Source organism: Stegastes partitus, unplaced genomic scaffold (assembly GCF_000690725.1).
Source record: "Stegastes partitus isolate 25-593 unplaced genomic scaffold, Stegastes_partitus-1.0.2 Scaffold1237, whole genome shotgun sequence".
NCBI classification, from domain to species: Eukaryota; Metazoa; Chordata; class Actinopteri; family Pomacentridae; genus Stegastes; species Stegastes partitus.
In genome coordinates this window covers 271935-289675 of record NW_007578968.1, presented here as the reverse complement: position 1 = coordinate 289675, position 17741 = coordinate 271935, and the positions used below count along the sequence as shown (strand labels likewise).

Sequence of the window (17741 nt, the reverse complement as noted above, 5' to 3'; positions counted from 1 at the left end):
TGCATTTTTAATTTCAAGTGTTAAGGAGTAGACAGAGTCAGCAGCTTAAAAAAAAGCTCAGATCTGTCAAACATTTTAGTCATAAATAAATAAATAAATGAATGAATAAATAAATAAGATGCATGTATTTGGCAATATGCTAGTTAGTAGGGTTTATTTTAATATTGTAACATTTTAACATTCATTAAATTTGTTTGAACTTCTGCAGCTTTGTCTAAAATGCAGTATTTATAAGGTAAACCCTTCTTCACTCCATCTCAATAATTATAGACCTCCAGTAAAACGTATCTCCATTTACAGTTTTATTCTTCATTTTAAAAATGTAAGGTAGTATTCTTATTATTACATAATATATCTGCTAGTTAAATTCAATCCAAAATCAGTTATGGCTGTTACAGTCGTCTTCAGACTTATCCATACCCTCCCATTAAAGAAGGAAAAAAACAGCTGTCACTGAAATAAGTTGAAATTAACAAAAGTAATATGAAAAAAACATTTAATGAAAATCATGACATTGCTTTTGAATTGTGGTTCAACAGAAATATTTTAAAACAACAACAACAACAGCAACAAGCAAACAAGCATGATGGGATCCTTAAACTAATATTTAGTTGAACAACCCTTTGAGCCAATCACTGCTATCAAGTGTTTTCTGTAACTCTCCATCAGACTTCTGCACCTGTTGACAGGTGTTTGGATCTTGGTCCACTGCTCATCAGCAAAGTGCTCTAATTTGTTCAGTTTTTAAAAAATGATTCTTTTCAACCACAACTCAAAAGCAATGTCTTATTTCAATAAATTAGAATTTAGCAAAAGTTTATTTATTATTACTTTTTTCTTTCTTTCAGTTTTTAGTTATTTGAGACTGGTGACCTGTCCAGGGTGTCCCCTGCCTTCACCCTAAGTCAGCTGGGATAGACTCCAGCCCCCCCCGCGACCCTGGTGAGGATAAAGAGGTGTCCAGATCATGGATGGGTGGATGGATAGTTATTTGAGTGACTATTGTAAATTTTGCCTTTTCTTTAATGGAAGGGTATGAACAAATTTGAGGACGACTGTACATATCAACGTGACCACAAAGGACTACAACTCCCAGCAGCCCCCTGTGATCATATGACAGCTGTGTGTTTTGTCATGTGACCTCCTCGCTGCTCTGTCAGTTTCCTTTTTTCGCAGTGTCACAGGCTCCAAACTGAAAACACTTGTTTCTGTCCACAGCTGCCCTCCACGCTGCAGGAACTACTCTGAGACTCGGGCTTCCTGTAGTTTAACTGCGACTTAGTTTGTGTTTAACTCCTCCATGTCTCACTGACTCGCTCCCAGCTCCAGCGGCTCCGCCGGCAGGCCTCGCTGTTCGCCGAGAGAGCATCAGTCCTCACGCCGCGGTTGGGTGGGTCCGGCTCGGCCACGGAGGCGGCATGGGCCCGGTGCACGCTTAGCCCTCCGGTGTTTGTGATTTGAAAGCTCCAGGAAGGGATGGAAACGCGTCTCCGGTGGACTGCTTAGCTTGGATGTCACTGCTATCGGAGTTTGACTGTCAGAATGAACGGTGAGTTGAGTTGTTGCACTGCTTTCTGTTTCCATAAAATCATTTCAAAGCAGGCATGAAGGGAGACACTGCAGCTAGTTCACCAGTGTTAGTGTGCAGAGGATGGTGTTCCTGTGAATAAAAAGTTCAATACACTGATTGTGCTCTGGAGGAAACAAAAGCAAGTTAACATTATAAAAATGCACATGTCAAGGCATCTAAATATTAAATCTGCAAATTCCCATCATGTAAGTGTATGCACTGCATCTACAATCCACAAACTGCTGCTCCACTGTGACAACAACCTGGTAAACACTTTCATTTTAAAGTTACCTGTTGAGACACAAACTCCACTTGTTGAGGCTGTTAGTAGCCCTGAAGCTAAAGATTTGGACAAACTGCCCCCTTGAATCCAGACTGAGTGGACGTCAATGACCTGTGTGGCTTTGCAAATGCAGAAGTGCAATTGAGCCCTGACCCAAAGCTGGAAAACCCCTGTCTAATATTTAGAACAATATAAATGAGAATCAGAAAAATGCAGGAACAATAAAACACCAACACAGACTGTCATTGCAGAATATATAATTGGGGCTGCAGCTAATGATTATTATTATGAGCTTGGTCTGTATTAAATAAATTGAATAATATCATAAGATGGGAAGCTTTAACCGGAAAGTGGTTTGAGTTTTTTTTTTTTAAACAAAAATGACAAATTGAATTATTAAATTTATTGTTGATTAATTTTCTGATCAGCCTAAATTATCACCCTTAAAAAAATCGAACTAAATTAAAACATTTGCGGAGAGCAGAGCAGCATTATTAAGTGAATACAAGCTGTGAAAAATTACTAGAAATATTATCGAAATTACAATATGGTTGAGAGCAATAATTGTTGGAGCTGCAATTTTTTGATAAAGGTGAAACATGTCAGCTCGTACATTGTTGTAATTTGAATTGAAGCACTGTGGTCAACAGCCCCGACCTCCAAATCATGTTCTCCAGATGTAAGAGCGCAGCAGATTGCAGCAAAAATCACATAATCATTGACATGTTTTTTTCACTAAAATGCCAAAAAAATAAGACAATTCCCACTAAAATTGTGACTCACGTGGCCATCGCAATTGCTGTCAAAATATTGGCAATGGGATATTTTTTGCTTGTAAATCCTAAAACACTCTGTAGCGTCCTCGTGTGGTGCAAGATACAAGCAAAATCAAAGCCTATTTTTCCTCCATAGTGCGACTACACGTCAAAAAATCTCATGTCATTTCCTTCTCCGTACACGAGTGAACGAGCCTTTCGGGTTTGCGGTCTGTTACGATGTCACCTCCTCCTCAGGATTCCTCTCTGCCGCTCAATCAACTGAGTAGATGCAGAGAGACGTGGTGCTGGTGGGTTTTGTTTTTGCAACGTGACCAGAAAAAAGTCATTAACATTCATGAGGAAAGTGCTTCCTGATTAGCTGGCAAATGAGCATGTGAAGAGAGAGACTGGTCAGAGTTTGTGTAAGAATAAAGAAGTCCAGTTGCCTTCTTACACAAGGAGAAGCTTCACCTCTCATCTTCCAGGCTTCTTTAGTTCAGACTGACTGATGTCGTGTCATATACGTTCTGTCATATGACTAATGGCTCCATAACTACCCAAGACTCACATGCTTTCAGATGAGAATGGCTGCGATGCTGCCAGGTCGCCTCAAGATGCTAATGGCTGTCAAAATGTCTGGAGAGAGATCACAAGACTGCATTCTAAGTATCTGATTTGTGGTGTTGTAGACCCCCTCCACTGTTTAGAGAAGGCTCTTCCAGTGTTTGTGTAACAATGTCGAGGTGAGCCAATCAGAGGCGGGTCATGCATTCACCATCCTGCAAAATGTCCATGTACCTGCAGCCCTCATCCTGAAAGCGGTAGGACAGTATCAGCTCAGTTAAAGTTAAAGCTACAAACACTGAAACACAGTGACGGGCCGTGCATTTTGCATCTCGGCCTTCATTGGCGTCCTACCTGAATCAAACCACCTGTTATTGCCATTATTATGATGGCATGACAGAAAGGCAGCATAGCAGGACGTTGCATGGCAGACAGGTATCTCATGTAGTGAGAATGAATGCCATCATTACAGCAAGTAACCCAGTTAAATCAGTTCAATAAGTCTCCATTAACTGCAGCCACATTTGCAACACATCTAGCGTAGCATTAATATTAACCCAGTAAAATGAGATATATATATATATATAAATGTAAATGTAATTCATTTTATCACCAAAACTTGTGATTGTTTGGACACAAACTCCATCCTCCTTTCTTTCCTCGCAAAGAGTTCAGTCATCCGTGCGTTTCACTTCCAACAATAAGTCCTGTTCTATCACCATGGAGGCTAATGCTGAAAGTCGGGTCCGTCCAGTCGTGTTTCTGCTCTAATTTTTTTATTCACTTTTGGGCAGAGAATGTCTGCTTGCTTAACAGCTATTAATACTTCTACGATAAAGTTTTAGCTTGTGCAGGTCGCTACAGACAGGAACTGCTAACTTTGGCTGAGCTCTCTGACCATCCAATCAGAGGACGTGAAAGTGCTGACATCATCGAAGGCCAGCCAGCTGGCCCCGGGACCACCAACTCTAAATCTGATTGGTTAAAGCAACAGTTTCATTACAATTCATTTTAAGCTACAGATGTCTGCACTTCTGATTCTGAGGGCCTCAGGGCAGATTTCTTTGACCCTGGCAACACATGATGGCTGAAATATGATTGGATAAAAAAAAAAAAAAAGAAGCTCTAATATAAACATACACTGCTAGAAGCACCACAGCCCAGAAACACGCTATGAAATGAAGAGAATAGACTATTGGAAATAAAGTTAAAGGATTAATGGTAAAATATTACAATCTAAGTCAGTGATTCTGATGGAGTTTAGGCCAGCAAATAAAGCCTTGCTTGCCCTGACAGCACACCACTGCTGTGTCTTGAACTACACATTCTGTAGACATGTGAGACTTTCATTATCCTGTTAAGACAGAGCATAACATAGGCTCTTTAATAGTACGTATAGATATAATTAAGTATAGATTTGTCACAATGAACTTTCTGTTGTTGGTTGTAAATATTGTAAAAGTTCCCTCTAAAGTTTCTAAAGCAACTAGAGCACATCAATCGCTAAGTTTCCACTATATATAAAAATGAAGCTAACTTTCAGGGACTCATGCTTGTTACACCAGTTCATTTCCTTCCTCTCCTCTTCGACATGAATAATTAATACATTAACAGGCAACGACGGGTAAATTGAATCTGTATTACAGTCATATTTTCTCAATTCCTCATCAGTGGGCGTTGTGTGTCTGTGTTTACCTCTGCAGGCACTCAACAGAGTGATACGAAGAGGCAGCACCTCCTGGAGAGGCTGCTGGATGCTGTCAAACAGGTGAGTGAGCTGTTATCTCTTCCTTCTTTATGTTGGAGACGGCGTCGCTCTGAAACCTGTTGGGGCTCGCACATCCCAACCTCCACCGCTTATTTACACGTTTCACACGTAATGAGCCGTGTGCAGCAGTAGAGTCCCACAAAATGACTTATAATAGCTCCTCACTAAAAACAAGATGACGCCGTGGGTAAAAAGGAGTCATAAATGATTCACGTGGTGGAACCTCTGTTGCAAATAACTGTCATTGATATAATTGAGATGGACAGAGACTTACATTGGATCATCGAAGGTTGTGCTTGCAAGGTCAAAAAATCGTTTCATGTTGCAAGTATGAAGTGTTGTATTGTTGTCTTTTTCCACATCCAAAAACGTATTAAACACTGTGTTTTAGTTCCTTTATCTGCTGCACTTACACCAAAAGACACTAGAGGAAGCAAAACTGAGAACTGTTGAGTTGGCATTCTGTGGAATTTAGTGAAAACACGTTGATGTTCAACAAGATAACGAGTAGAATTTGTGTTTTCACCGCAGAACGAGGAAACAACGCCGTCACACCAGATATGATTTGATGATGAGATGTGCTTTCCTGTTTCCAGAGGAAACATTGAACTGCACATATATCAGATGCCGAAAGTGAAACCAGAACTGCAGATAAGAAATGTTTGTTCACCCATAAAAGTTAAATAAAAGAGTGAATTTCCTCGTAAAAGTCTTCCGTAAACACTGACGTTGCTTCCACAAACCTCTAACATGGGATTTAAGAACCACCATGTGCATTATGTGCAGGTGAAGATGCTCATGATGACAGGAAGCTCCGAGTGAGCTTTTAGCTTTTCAAATCAAAATCTTTTTACATTTATTTTTCAGGACATAGTGCATAGGTATTCCAGACACGTATGTATAGACACATGTCAACATCTAGCATGTAAACAAAAGAGTAATATTAAGTATCAAAACCAAAACCAAAGTTAAACAAACAAACAAACAAACAAACAATAAATAAAAAAAAAATAGAAAACTGAAAATAATCCCCAGTCACAGCCACTGAGCTCATGGACCTCAGTATTAGCCTGTCATCAAGTCGTGGTACTATCAAATGTTTACAAGGTTTGAAACACATTTAAGAAAAGGTCACCACGCCTTCTGAAACTTCCCATATGAGTGTTGAAGTGAATATCTAATTTTAGCTTTTAGCTTTTCAAGTGTAACCAGATCCAAGCAGTTATTTCTGAAAGTGAGATTCATGCTGCTGTTTTGCTTTTGATTCATGTTCTGTTTTTTACCTTGTCAGACACAGTCAGGTGGTACCAGATGTGTGATGTTATACAAATAAACTCCATAGTGTTCACAGTATAACATCTGTAAAAGACTGTCTGTTCTGTACAGTGACAGACTGATTCAAGAGAAAATCTGCATCGCACAATTACCAGAGAAATGACTAATGGTCTATGTAGCGTCACTTGGCGTCATCACTTGGGGCCTAACTGGCTACCAGAGGTTAATCTAGTATTCAGCCTTTTTCCAGTTATCAGTATAGTTATGTTTTTTAATCAGTTCCAAATAAAATATATGACTTCCGGCTCTAATACAGCCGCCTCTCTCTACCTGTAGTCACTCGGTTGTCTTAAGCAATGTGTCACCTACAACGCTATCTGATTGGTTACACATCTCGAGTAACAGCCAATCAGTACTGATGGGTAAATGTTAAAAAGTTCTCTTTTCATTAAGCATCGTAAGACATTTTGCAAGGTTTTGGAGTTTTCTAAATTTTGCCATCAAGGCTTTTATTTTAGATTTACCACCAATGTATGTTAATTGTAAATATTTTTTATTGGTTTCATTGATTACTGATAATCATTATTGGGTCTAAAGAAAACGGAGCCCCACTTTCTCAACACAGTAAACTTCCTGCAACATCTGATGTCACCATATCTGTCAGAGCAATAGTAGGAGATGCTGCTAAAACGCAGTAAAACGTTCTTTATTTTTGATTCATAAGGTTTATTTCCTTTTACAGAACTTGTTTGGTTATTTATTTAATTAGTAATTTGTTAATGTGTGCAGACCGACTGAATCAAACGGAGACAATGCAGACAATTAACAGTGTAAAATGAATGTTCGTTTAAGCTCAACAACATGACGTCAGCTAATGTCTGTTCTGCTCTCTCGATCGACCACTGGTTCTGTAGCTGCTTCCGTGATTAAAGGTTTGAAATGTGCTGTTATGTGCGCGAAGACTTTTTGAACTGAGCAGGCAAACACCTAATGGAGGAAGTATTTCATTTCTCATGCAGCTATTATCATTCCCCTCATATCTTTCCAGTGCCAAATCCGCTTTGGAGGAAGAAAGGAGATTGCCACGGACTCAGACAGCAGGTAAGAGACGCTGCCTGTTACCCAGAAACATTTCTGTGTTTATTCAGCTCCAGAGAAGTTGTTTGGTTTCAGTGTGTAGTTCCAGGTCACTTGATGATGTAGTGCTTTAGGTTCCGGTATGTGCTTCTCTCACCTGCAGCCTCTTTTTGCACAGTGCTCTGCTCAGCTTCAGTGTCTTCTCAACAAAACTCTAAAATAATAAAAAAATAACCTGGTTTCCACGATTTTTCATCACATCAAACCTGTGAGAGTATTCTGTTTAGTGATGTTAATCATGCTCAAAAAAAAGGAGCTGTATGAGAAATTATGTACTAAGCGCCTTCATGCTGACAGAGAATACTATTTGATCAAAATTTCATATCCTGTGCTGCTCAGGCCTCATTTTGAGCTTGTAGCACCAGTTTTTGAACATTAATTACCATTTCTGCCACGTAGCCAACAAAAGTTTATCAAGGACATCTTAGCAGCCTTTTAAATAATAATATGGTGCAACATGAATTAATATTTCGCTTTGCAGCAGCTAACGACTGGAACACTTTACAAAACACCCTCAAACTTTGACTCCAGTCACCACCTTCAAGCTTAAAATCCAGCAGATTGTAGTTGACTGTTGCTCCTGCTGACCACGTCAGACTTTACTTACACACACACTTTCTTACACCTCATGCACATCTTTTCTCACTCACATGCATATGCTCCCATGCTTCTTACTTGTTTGCTTTTGTTCTGTGTTATGTTGATGTGTCTATTTGTGTCTGTAATTTCCATGTGTATTTGTTCCTGCTGGCACCTCTTGGCCAGGTCATGTTTGCAAATGAGAACTGGTTCTCAAACATTTTTACCTGCTAAAATAAAGGTCAATAAATAAATGAATTCTAAAAACATTAGCATAGCAGGGATTGTTCAACTTCCTCGCTGTACGCCGTCCTTTGCAGCACTGTCCACACGCTGTTCACATTGACTAGTGAATAATCAACCTCCCTCTGCCTTGTTACCTGTCTGCGTCTCTGCAGGGTGATCTGCTTGTGTGCCCAGTTTGAAGCGGTGCTGCAGCATGGTCTGAGGAAGAGCAGAGGTCTGGCCCTCACTGCTGCAGCTCTGAAGCAGGTTGCAGGCTTCAGCAGCAAGACTGAAGCAGGTGAGTGGCTGTGAGGTTGCCGTACCATTTGTTCATCTAAGGTCGGATGTTAAAGAACTTAATGTTGGCTCACCTTGGGAAGGCAGGCTTGATGATGCTCACCTCACCACTGGGTAGCTTTGCCTGTTATTTTAAAGTGGACGTGGATGTGTCGGTGGGAAACTCTGAGCTGCAGGATAACCACACAGCCTGACTGTGAGACCAGACTACAGTTCAAAATGTTCAGTTCACGTTCCACCGAAAGTGTCTGCTTCCCTCTTTCTCTCTGTCTACTGTCTGTCTTCACATCTCTGTGTGTGTCTGTCTCAGTGTGTGGTGGGCAGCTGCTGTGGCTTTGTACCCCTAAAAAGCACATGAGCTGTGCTGGATGCTGCCAGGTAATCCGCTGTTAGAAATGCATTATGGGTACTGAAGCGTTGGTCAAACTTGCAAAAGTCGATTTTATATTCCAGTCCAGATCCCAAACAGCCTGCGGCATGCTGAATCACAGGGACATGAAGTGATAGAACCGGGATATTTCCAGTTGATGTAATGGTGCAGCCATAAAACCAACTTGAATATTTTATTCATTATCAGGGTTTTGTCTCTCTCGGGCCTTTGGGGGGGCGACTACACACGCCAGCAAGCATGACTGATCAGAACAGGCCTGTTTCTTGTTATTTCTGCCTATTTGAAAACCCCTGGTTATAAAACTGCAAAGTTTTAGTTGGGTTAGAAAAGTCAAACATCCATCTTTTTCTATATCTTTTACTCATTTTCAGGATTCTGCTTGTTGAACATGCTCCCTGATGAAGAGAACTGCATTTTTATTACAGCCACCCCTCAACTTCCCAGTTTGTCAAAGTATTTTTACACATTTAAAAAAAAAACTTTTGCAAAAGGTACAGCTGTCTGAGTATACTACTGTAGAAATGTAATATTGATTATATATGCTGCAAGTGAGGATTGCAGCATGTGTGCTCTAGGAAAGTACTTCCCAAACTTTTCTTGTAGTCTGATCAGCTACCGGAGTGTATTGCGAGCACACCAGCAAAAGAAAAAATAAATTAGTTTCACAATATAATGAAAAATGTACTTTTATAACAAGATGTTTTCACGTTATGATGACACACAATTCTTTTTGTTATAACGATATGCCATTTATCTTGCTGTAACATGAAGTGTTTCATGTTATATTGTGATGATAGATCACAGCTGACGTGGCACTAATATGCTTCCATAAGTCGTTCTATATAGATGCTGTTCAGGAGTTTGTGATTTCTGTTTCATCAAGTTACCTGAGCCTTTCAACCTTTTACCTGCTTGGCAAATACAGATACTGTACTCGCTTTTGGATACAGGCACCCCTGGCTTGGAGTCACTGCTGTGTGGGATATCTGTCAGAAAAGCTTCAACATTCAGTTTCATTTGCAGCCACCAGAACCAGCAAAGCTCATTCTGTCGGCTGAGACATTAGCTTCACATTATACTGAACTGTTTCTACTGTGTCATATTTAAGAAATGCGTAGCTATTAATTCCAAATGGAGGAGCAGTGCCTGACTTCTGTAATGGCTGCCACCGCATAACCATTAGCATATCTGACGTTTTCCTGTATTTCACAGTCAATTAGAAGACAGGATTGCGGCTGAACTCATGGATTTGGAGCTCCTTAATGAAGCCGAACCCTCTGACAAAGCTAGAAATAGCAGCCATAATTTTACCACATTGTTCTGAGGTCATACGGTAATTGTGTGCAAACGAGCAGCATAACACTCATTCCTATTAATTACCACACCTCAGAAGACCTGCATGTCTTTTATCTTTCAGTTGCTGTGGTATAGAAATGAGACATGTTGCTTGAGGTGTGAGGTGGGAGCAAAATATGGAGAGGTGACATGGGGAGGTAGTCAGGATGGAGCTGTGTGAAAGGAGATGTGGATGTTTGTTAATGAGAGAGTGGAGATGAGCCCAATTTCAGGACTCCAGAGGTTTCTTTGCGGCTACTTCGCTGACCTTCTGAACCTATTATAACTTGAGGACAGTTGTTTTTCACAAGTGAGATAGAGCTGATCTCTTCTCCTTTGTCTGTTTTGCTCTTACTAGTCTTTTTTCACTTCATGTGCCCTCTGTGCTTTCTCCTGCCTGCCTTTTTTTCTATTAACCTTGCTCATTTCCTCTCTTTCTCCTCCTCTCTCTTGTTGTTCACCACCAGAGCTGACTTTCTGGTTCTACGTGAAGGAGCATCTGAACCGCCACGAGCTCCAGCGCTTCTACTCCCTACGCCAGATCTCCTCAGAGCTCGGCCGGGGTCGAGCCTGGCTGCGCTGTGCCCTCAACGAGCACTCGCTGGAGCGCTACCTGCACACGCTGCTGGCCGACCGCCCACGTCTGGGGTTAGTTTGTGTATCTGTGTGTCTGTGATCCAGGTGTTACTCATGTTGTGGGTAGCTAAATCTGTTTACACAGTTATAGTTATGTGTCAGAATCAAATCCCCAGAAATCATTAAATTAGGGGTTGAAGGTTAGAGTAAGTGTTGAGATTATAGCAGCTATGGTTAAAGTTGGAATAAGTCTCCAGGAGATGATTGGAAAGCCCCTTTCAGACATGCACTTCTTTTCATGAATCTGACAGCATCTGAACTAGTCAGCTTCAGGTTTGAAGGAGTAATTTGGTCACTTTTCTGTAAAAGTCACGCCAGCAATCTTACTAGGTTGGACTGTGCTCCACTTCTGTATCATGTATGTAAGAACAGGGAAAAACTGTTCCACAATTAATCTCTAATATTTGTCTAAAACATACCAGGGAGAAGAGTTTACATGCCAAAATGACAGCATACCTTTCTCATTCACTGCAATTTTACATCTATTACAAACCGAAATGTCCATGAAGACAACGCTTTCCTGGGATGAAGACAGAATCTATAACAGATCAGATTAATGAGACATACCAATAATTAATGTAATGCACGTTTGGATAAAACATTAACAGGAGCTGAAGTCTACTTTGTTGCTTCCAGGTGTTTGTAAGAGTCGTTCCACTAAGTTTATTAAATACCTGCCGCATGAGACGGCAGCAGGAACCATATGAGCGTCTCCAAATTAAGATAACGGTTTGCATTTACACCCGTGGAGCAACAGAAGTAGTGTAATTTATTATCTATAATCCTAAATGATCCCCGACATGGAGGCAGGATTGATCAGGATCTAACAGTGACCAGGTCCTCCACAGCTGTCATGATATTTTAACTTTACTGTGAGTACAGCAGTTAGATTATCATTGCACATGGACAGAATTTTCACTGTTTAGGAAGTCATAAATAAACAGTTTAGTTGAGCAATAAGATACGTTTTTCATCAGCTTAGATTCAGTCTTTTGTTTATTAGTGCATTATACATCACTTAATGTGCCGTCCAACCTTCTTGCATGCCAAATATTGTGTGTGTATCATGACTTTCTTTGTCACTGTGGTGGGTTTGGCTGTTGCTGTGAGGAACATTATTGTAAAAGTGACTGATGTGTGAATGACAGAATGCTGTCACTTTAACAGACTGATAAAGCTGCAGTGTTACATATCGCATGTCTGAAAAGGCCTTAAGTCATTGTAATGTCTTCTGAAGTCCGGATACATAACTCTGTGTGTGTGTATGATTTATGTATGGTTTCTTTTTGATGAATCACCCTTACCTGTGACCTCAGTAACAAAGACATTTGCATTTTCAGAATGTAAGAAACTCATATAAGAACACATTTTTTGCATATTTATGTGAGCTTGCATATGTCCTCTATTTGTAAGTCACCTCTACAGTTATGCTCTGTATGGCTGGAATTTCCTCAGTTTTGCAGGACTTCTTCATTGCGTCTTGATTAGAGGTGTTACTTTAGCTCTTCTCTATTGTCTAGAACGTACTATGAAGACTGGGCTTTTGTTCTGGATGAAGAAAGAGCAAGTATGCTGCCCACCATGGCTGCAGGTGAGTTTTGACATCACTTTATTCCATGTTAGCAGATAATGGAGTATTAAGATTATGGTAATTTTGGCATGTTAAAATGTTTTTATTTAGCATTATGACATGTTGCAGTTAGTGTGTTAACTTGTTATTATTTAGCATATTGATATGTCAGTGGTAGCAAGTCTGACAACATAAAATGTCCTAAAATGACCACCATGCAGAGGGAATACCCTTTTAATGTATTCTGTTGCTTTTCCCAGGCCACACTATATTTTATTGGCCCATTAGTGGTTGGGATCTAAAAACAGCAAAGTTGTGCCTTCATTTTTCATCCCCAAATGTTACGTTCTGGTGTATAATGAGCATTACTGCTTCACATTTAATCTCACTGAAATTGCTACACGCAAACAGAGCTGCTGTAAAAGCAGTAAATTAGCTGACTTTGCACTTTACTTGTTAAGTAAGTCCGCCTTTACTGAGAATTGACCCTGTTTGCGTTAATGACTGTTCTCTGACTGTTCAACTATTGATGAGCACCACTCAGATGAACAGAAACGCTAAAATATTAAGAATATTTACCACTGATCTTATGCCAAAGCATTTTTCTCTTTTCATACACAAGCAGATCGCCTGAGTTCGTCTGAGTTTGCCTGTTCTCAATGCGTGTGTCCAGAAATGCTTACCAAGCAGTTTGCCTGAAGTTCAAACGCTTCGTGTGATTCACCACGCCTGTCCTGTAATGAATTACTCTCTCTCTACTGCACTCAGGTTTGAACTCCATCCTGTTTGCCATCAACATCGACAACACTGACCTGAACGGTGGGGTGACACGAGGAGCCTCCTCAGTGTCCCACCTGCTCAAAGAGTCCACGCAGGGCATCGGCAGCCTGTGGAAGGAGTCGACTCAGGGAGTCAGCAGCCTGCTGCGGGAGATCAGCACTGCCACAGCTGTGGTGCCCGGCTTCACCCCCAGAGTGGACGGAGCCTCAGACCCTCTACCTGTGCTGCCACGCAGCACCTCAGCTGGTAGGAAACAGCAACGTTTCATGTGCTGTTTTTAAAATTGCTGTAGAAGAAATGTAAAAGTGACTGTCTTCTTTCAACTTTTGACCAGTGTTCCTTTTTGCTAATACTGTTTTCTTCAGCATACATAGCCTGGTTATATGAGCTTTTCTGTCTCATGCAGATTGCAAAATTTGATTTTATAATTGATCAATCAGCAACAAAAATCAAACTGTTCTACAAATTGAAGGGTTTTTTTAATAACTGCACCCATGTGACCCGTTATGAGAGCCAGTCGGCACCTCTCAACCCGCAACCCACGTCACCTGACTCACAATCTTCACTGTACAACGATTGACAATTTAGTTTATACAGTGATCTTCCTTCTCTGCCTGCTACAGTTGTATTTTCAGGCTGTTTTTTAAAGTATTGTGTAAATACACCTTTTAAATTTTATGCAAAGTTATTAACCTACACCATCTAAAGCTTGCATGTGTTTCAAAGACAACGTGACATAGAGGATAAAAGAAGAGAAAAGGTGGACTAGTGATCACAGCTTGGCCCATTGTGAGTCATATTTAACATAGGATGTTGCTTTGTCACTTTTTAAACCAGACAACCCCAGACCTGTGATAGTTTCTACTCAGCTTACCTGAACCTACCTGACCTCCAGGTAATGGGTCAAACCTTGCATCACCAACCAATATCTCACCAAATCATAAAGTATTTCTCTTATTTTGTCCACCCCTCTAATGCAGGGATCTGACAGAGAATGGGCACATCTTGTTTTTGTATTGCAGCACACTGACAGTGTCACAAAAACGTCACAGAACAGCACAAACACTAAAAACAACATATGGCTCAGTCTGCTTGCATAATGGATTCACTGGTGGAACAAATCTCGTGGATGCAACTCAAGGCATCTGTAGCAGCGAAGAAATCCCCCGTGAAGTCGGCCTCCCTGTCTGACCTCATTTAGCCGTCTGCCCCGGTCTTTCCCTTCAGGGAAAACTCACACCGTTTTCTCTCCATATGTTCTGCTCAATGGGACTAACAAGCTTTTAAATTTGAAGTGTGTGATGCCAAAACTTTCCGCTGGAATGAATGTGAGTGAAATTCTAAGCTGGTGCACCAGCTCCTCAAAGTGGGAAGACCCATTCAGGATTATGCACTGGTACAAGACCTGCTAATGCACAACCAGCCTTTCTGGCTCAGAAGAGAAAGAGACAGTCTTTTTGTTAACACTTTCATTCATTTCTTTCTTTCAAAATCTTAAGAAATTACAAAACAGCTTATAATTGCATAAAAGTAAGCATAAATCTACTATATATGCCAATAAGTCAGAGTAAACCTTAAACAACAAGACAGATTGCCTGTAGAGCCATCACTTTATGTCAGTAGATGTAGAATCATCACTACATCTTTTCTGTGTCCATTGCACATGATTTGGCACAAAAAGAAATTCAAATGTTTTATAATTTGCAGGAAAGCTAAAAAAAAAAACAAAAAAACTCCTTACATCAGTGCACTTCTCCAGCTTGTATCAAATGCATTGCCAGTGGCCCGAAAAGGTTTTCTGGTATTTGTCCAAATAATAACTTCTATCTGATTTGAGATTATTTAAAGGTGAATCACTCATCCAGAGTTCTGCACATCTTCTAAGCACAGTGTGGGTTGTGGTGTTTTACTGAAGTGTAAAACATTTTGTACATCTATGTTGGCGATTATGAAACAAAAACACTTTATTTACAGTATGTTTTTATATTTTAAAAAGTCTTTATTTGAAATTGTCTGTGATATGGCAGAAAGTTATTGTTCCTAATCACATTTTTGAAGGCACTATATACAACATTCAGATGTCACATCCATCCATTATCTCTACACCGCTTTATCCTCACTAGGGTCGCGGGAGGGGAAGGGGGCTGGAGTCTATCCCAGCTGACTCAGGGTGAAGGCAGGGGACACCCTGGACAGGTCACCAGTCTATCACAGGGCTACACTTAGAGACAGACAACCAAGCACACTCACATTCACACCTACAGACAATTTAGAATCACCAATTAACCTCAACATGTTTTTGGACTGTGGGAGGAAGCCGGAGAACTCCCAGAGAACATGCAAACTCAACGCAGAAAGATCCCTGGTGTCCTCACCGGGATGCGAACCGACGACCTTCTTGCTGCGAGGCAGCAATGCTAACCGCTGAGCCACCTTGCAGCCCCAACCCCCAAAAAATAAGCAAAAAGGTTGTGTACACATGAGCCAACAAAAAAAATAATCCAGACACAACCATTAGGCTACACTAGAATTGTGCTTCTGGCTGGATTGTACTTTAACAGTCGGGTGTCGGGGGTCAGTCTTAGTCTGTTTATATGTAGGGAGGGTCAACAGTTTCAAAGGGAGGGACTCACACGCCCCAACGTGCAGCTAGACCGACTGACAAAACATAGAACAGAGAAGTGCAGATTACAAAACACACAAAGAGTGAGTGTGATTTCATTCAAGGACACTATTACTGCACTATTCACATAGCATATAGTAGTTTGTTGCTATATCAATGCCATATTTATGTTTGAAATCCTGTATATTGCGCCTTGAAAATTGCAAATATCTTTTTGCTTTCATCAAGTCCTGTGTAGTGTTTTATTTGTTTGCATTCAGCCAAAGAAGAGGATTGTGCTGCACTTACACGCTGGGACATTTTGATGCTGCTTTAATAGGATTAATTGGCGTGTCTAGCAAAGTCTATTAAATCTTTTTCTTTTCTTTCTCCATATAAAATGAATGAAATAACTGTGTTGAAAACCACTTTGGGAAATGACAGTTTTCAGTAAACAATTTCTCGTCGGCAGTATCATCATATTGATTATGTTTATCCAACCACGCAGGGACAAAAAAATACCCCCTTCCCCCCCCGAGTCCAATATTTTCTGCAAATAAGCTTTAAATTGATATTTTTAGTCCTTGAAAATGTTGGTGCCTTTTGTAAGACAGCTAATCTGTGTTTTTTAAAACCCCCGACTTTTTTTTTTTTACAGTGTTCAATAATGGCAAAAGTTCTGCTTTGCTACAGTTTGTTTTATAAGCAGAATATTCCTGAATAATTTTGTTTGTTATTGATAATGATAGCACTATATTGCAATAATGATGCCACTCTAAAGACAGCACTATGTTGTTGTCATTATAGTGGAACAATGCTGGAGAAAGTAGACAGGCCTGCCTTATTGCTTTCTGCAGTTTAAAGGAGTGCATAATGGAAGCGTTTAGATCGGTGCTTCTCGACAGATAAGACTGAAATAAACTAAATGTGCTGATGCCATCAGTGCTGAACTTTGCTGCAATGACATGAAACTGGTCCTGACAAGTTAAAGCCACTGAATTAATTTGAGTCTTTCTTAATTCAAGGTTGAAATTGAGGTTTTTGTTCAATCCTTTTTCATCTTTTCCCAACCAGACTCAGGGCTGAGGAAAGAGCGCCGGAGGAAAAAGAAGATCACCAACATCATTTCCTTTGATGATGATCTGGATGGAGGAGCTGAAGATGAAGAGGAGGGGGAGGAGGACTCCCAAAAGACGGGTGCGATGAGGAAGAGTCACACGGCTCCCGCTCAGAGCAGTGTGGAGGAAGGGGTAGACCCTTTGGAGCCCGCCTTCTCGGAGTCTCCTGCCCAGAATGGCCTGGCTGAGCTGGGCATCGTGAGCTGGGTGGGGTCCCCACATCCCTGCCGCACACCTCCCATAGCTACGCCTCCTCTGCCTGACAGCAAGAGTATAGACAACGAGGAGGAGGAGGAAGAGGAGGAGATGTACAAACCCAGAGCACAAACCCAGGAGGAGGAGAGGATCGCTTCTGATCAGTGAGTTAGAGGCCTTCAGCTCAGTGTCTTAATAATTAAAAGATACAACAATAGAGACCTTTTATTCTGAATCCTGCTCTGATCGGTGACAAAAAAAATCATTTGATGATAATAAGATGCTAATGAAATTGAAAAGCAGACCATAAAAATAGTAATTATATCATAATTACAGCAAATAACCATATTTTCGTTTCATCCTGCTTTATTATTAGTTGTCAAAGTCTGTGCTGCTGCCAGTGATGAATAAGAACAAAGTGTGTTTGCTTTTGGAAAAGCAGAAAAAGAAGAATGGTAGAAGATGGACCATTAATATTGGGCTGATTTTCAACAATGTAGTGCAAGTTACATTATTATCTCATGTCTACATTACATTATTTCACCCGAATCAGAGCAAATAGCAAGAACAAAAAGGAAAAGTATTTTGCTTTAAAGCCCATTACACGTGTGTAACGGTTCGCTAGTGAACATTGCTAACTCTGGTTGCCCAGGTAACA

At 40.6% G+C, this 17741-nt stretch overlaps 1 protein-coding gene across 1 annotated transcript in view; it reads left to right on the top strand.

Moving 5' to 3' along the window:
• The first annotated feature begins 1075 nt into the window (after positions 1–1075).
• Positions 1076–17741, top strand: part of snx29 (sorting nexin 29) — a 189315-nt gene continuing 172649 nt past the window's right edge. Inside the window, exons 1-8 of the mRNA XM_008297682.1 lie at positions 1076–1549; positions 4879–4943; positions 7267–7319; positions 8333–8457; positions 10650–10830; positions 12339–12409; positions 13157–13414; positions 16845–17247. Coding sequence (XP_008295904.1) covers positions 1543–1549; positions 4879–4943; positions 7267–7319; positions 8333–8457; positions 10650–10830; positions 12339–12409; positions 13157–13414; positions 16845–17247 — 1163 coding nt within the window. The 5' untranslated portion in view covers positions 1076–1542. The remainder of the gene's footprint in view (positions 1550–4878; positions 4944–7266; positions 7320–8332; positions 8458–10649; positions 10831–12338; positions 12410–13156; positions 13415–16844; positions 17248–17741) is intronic.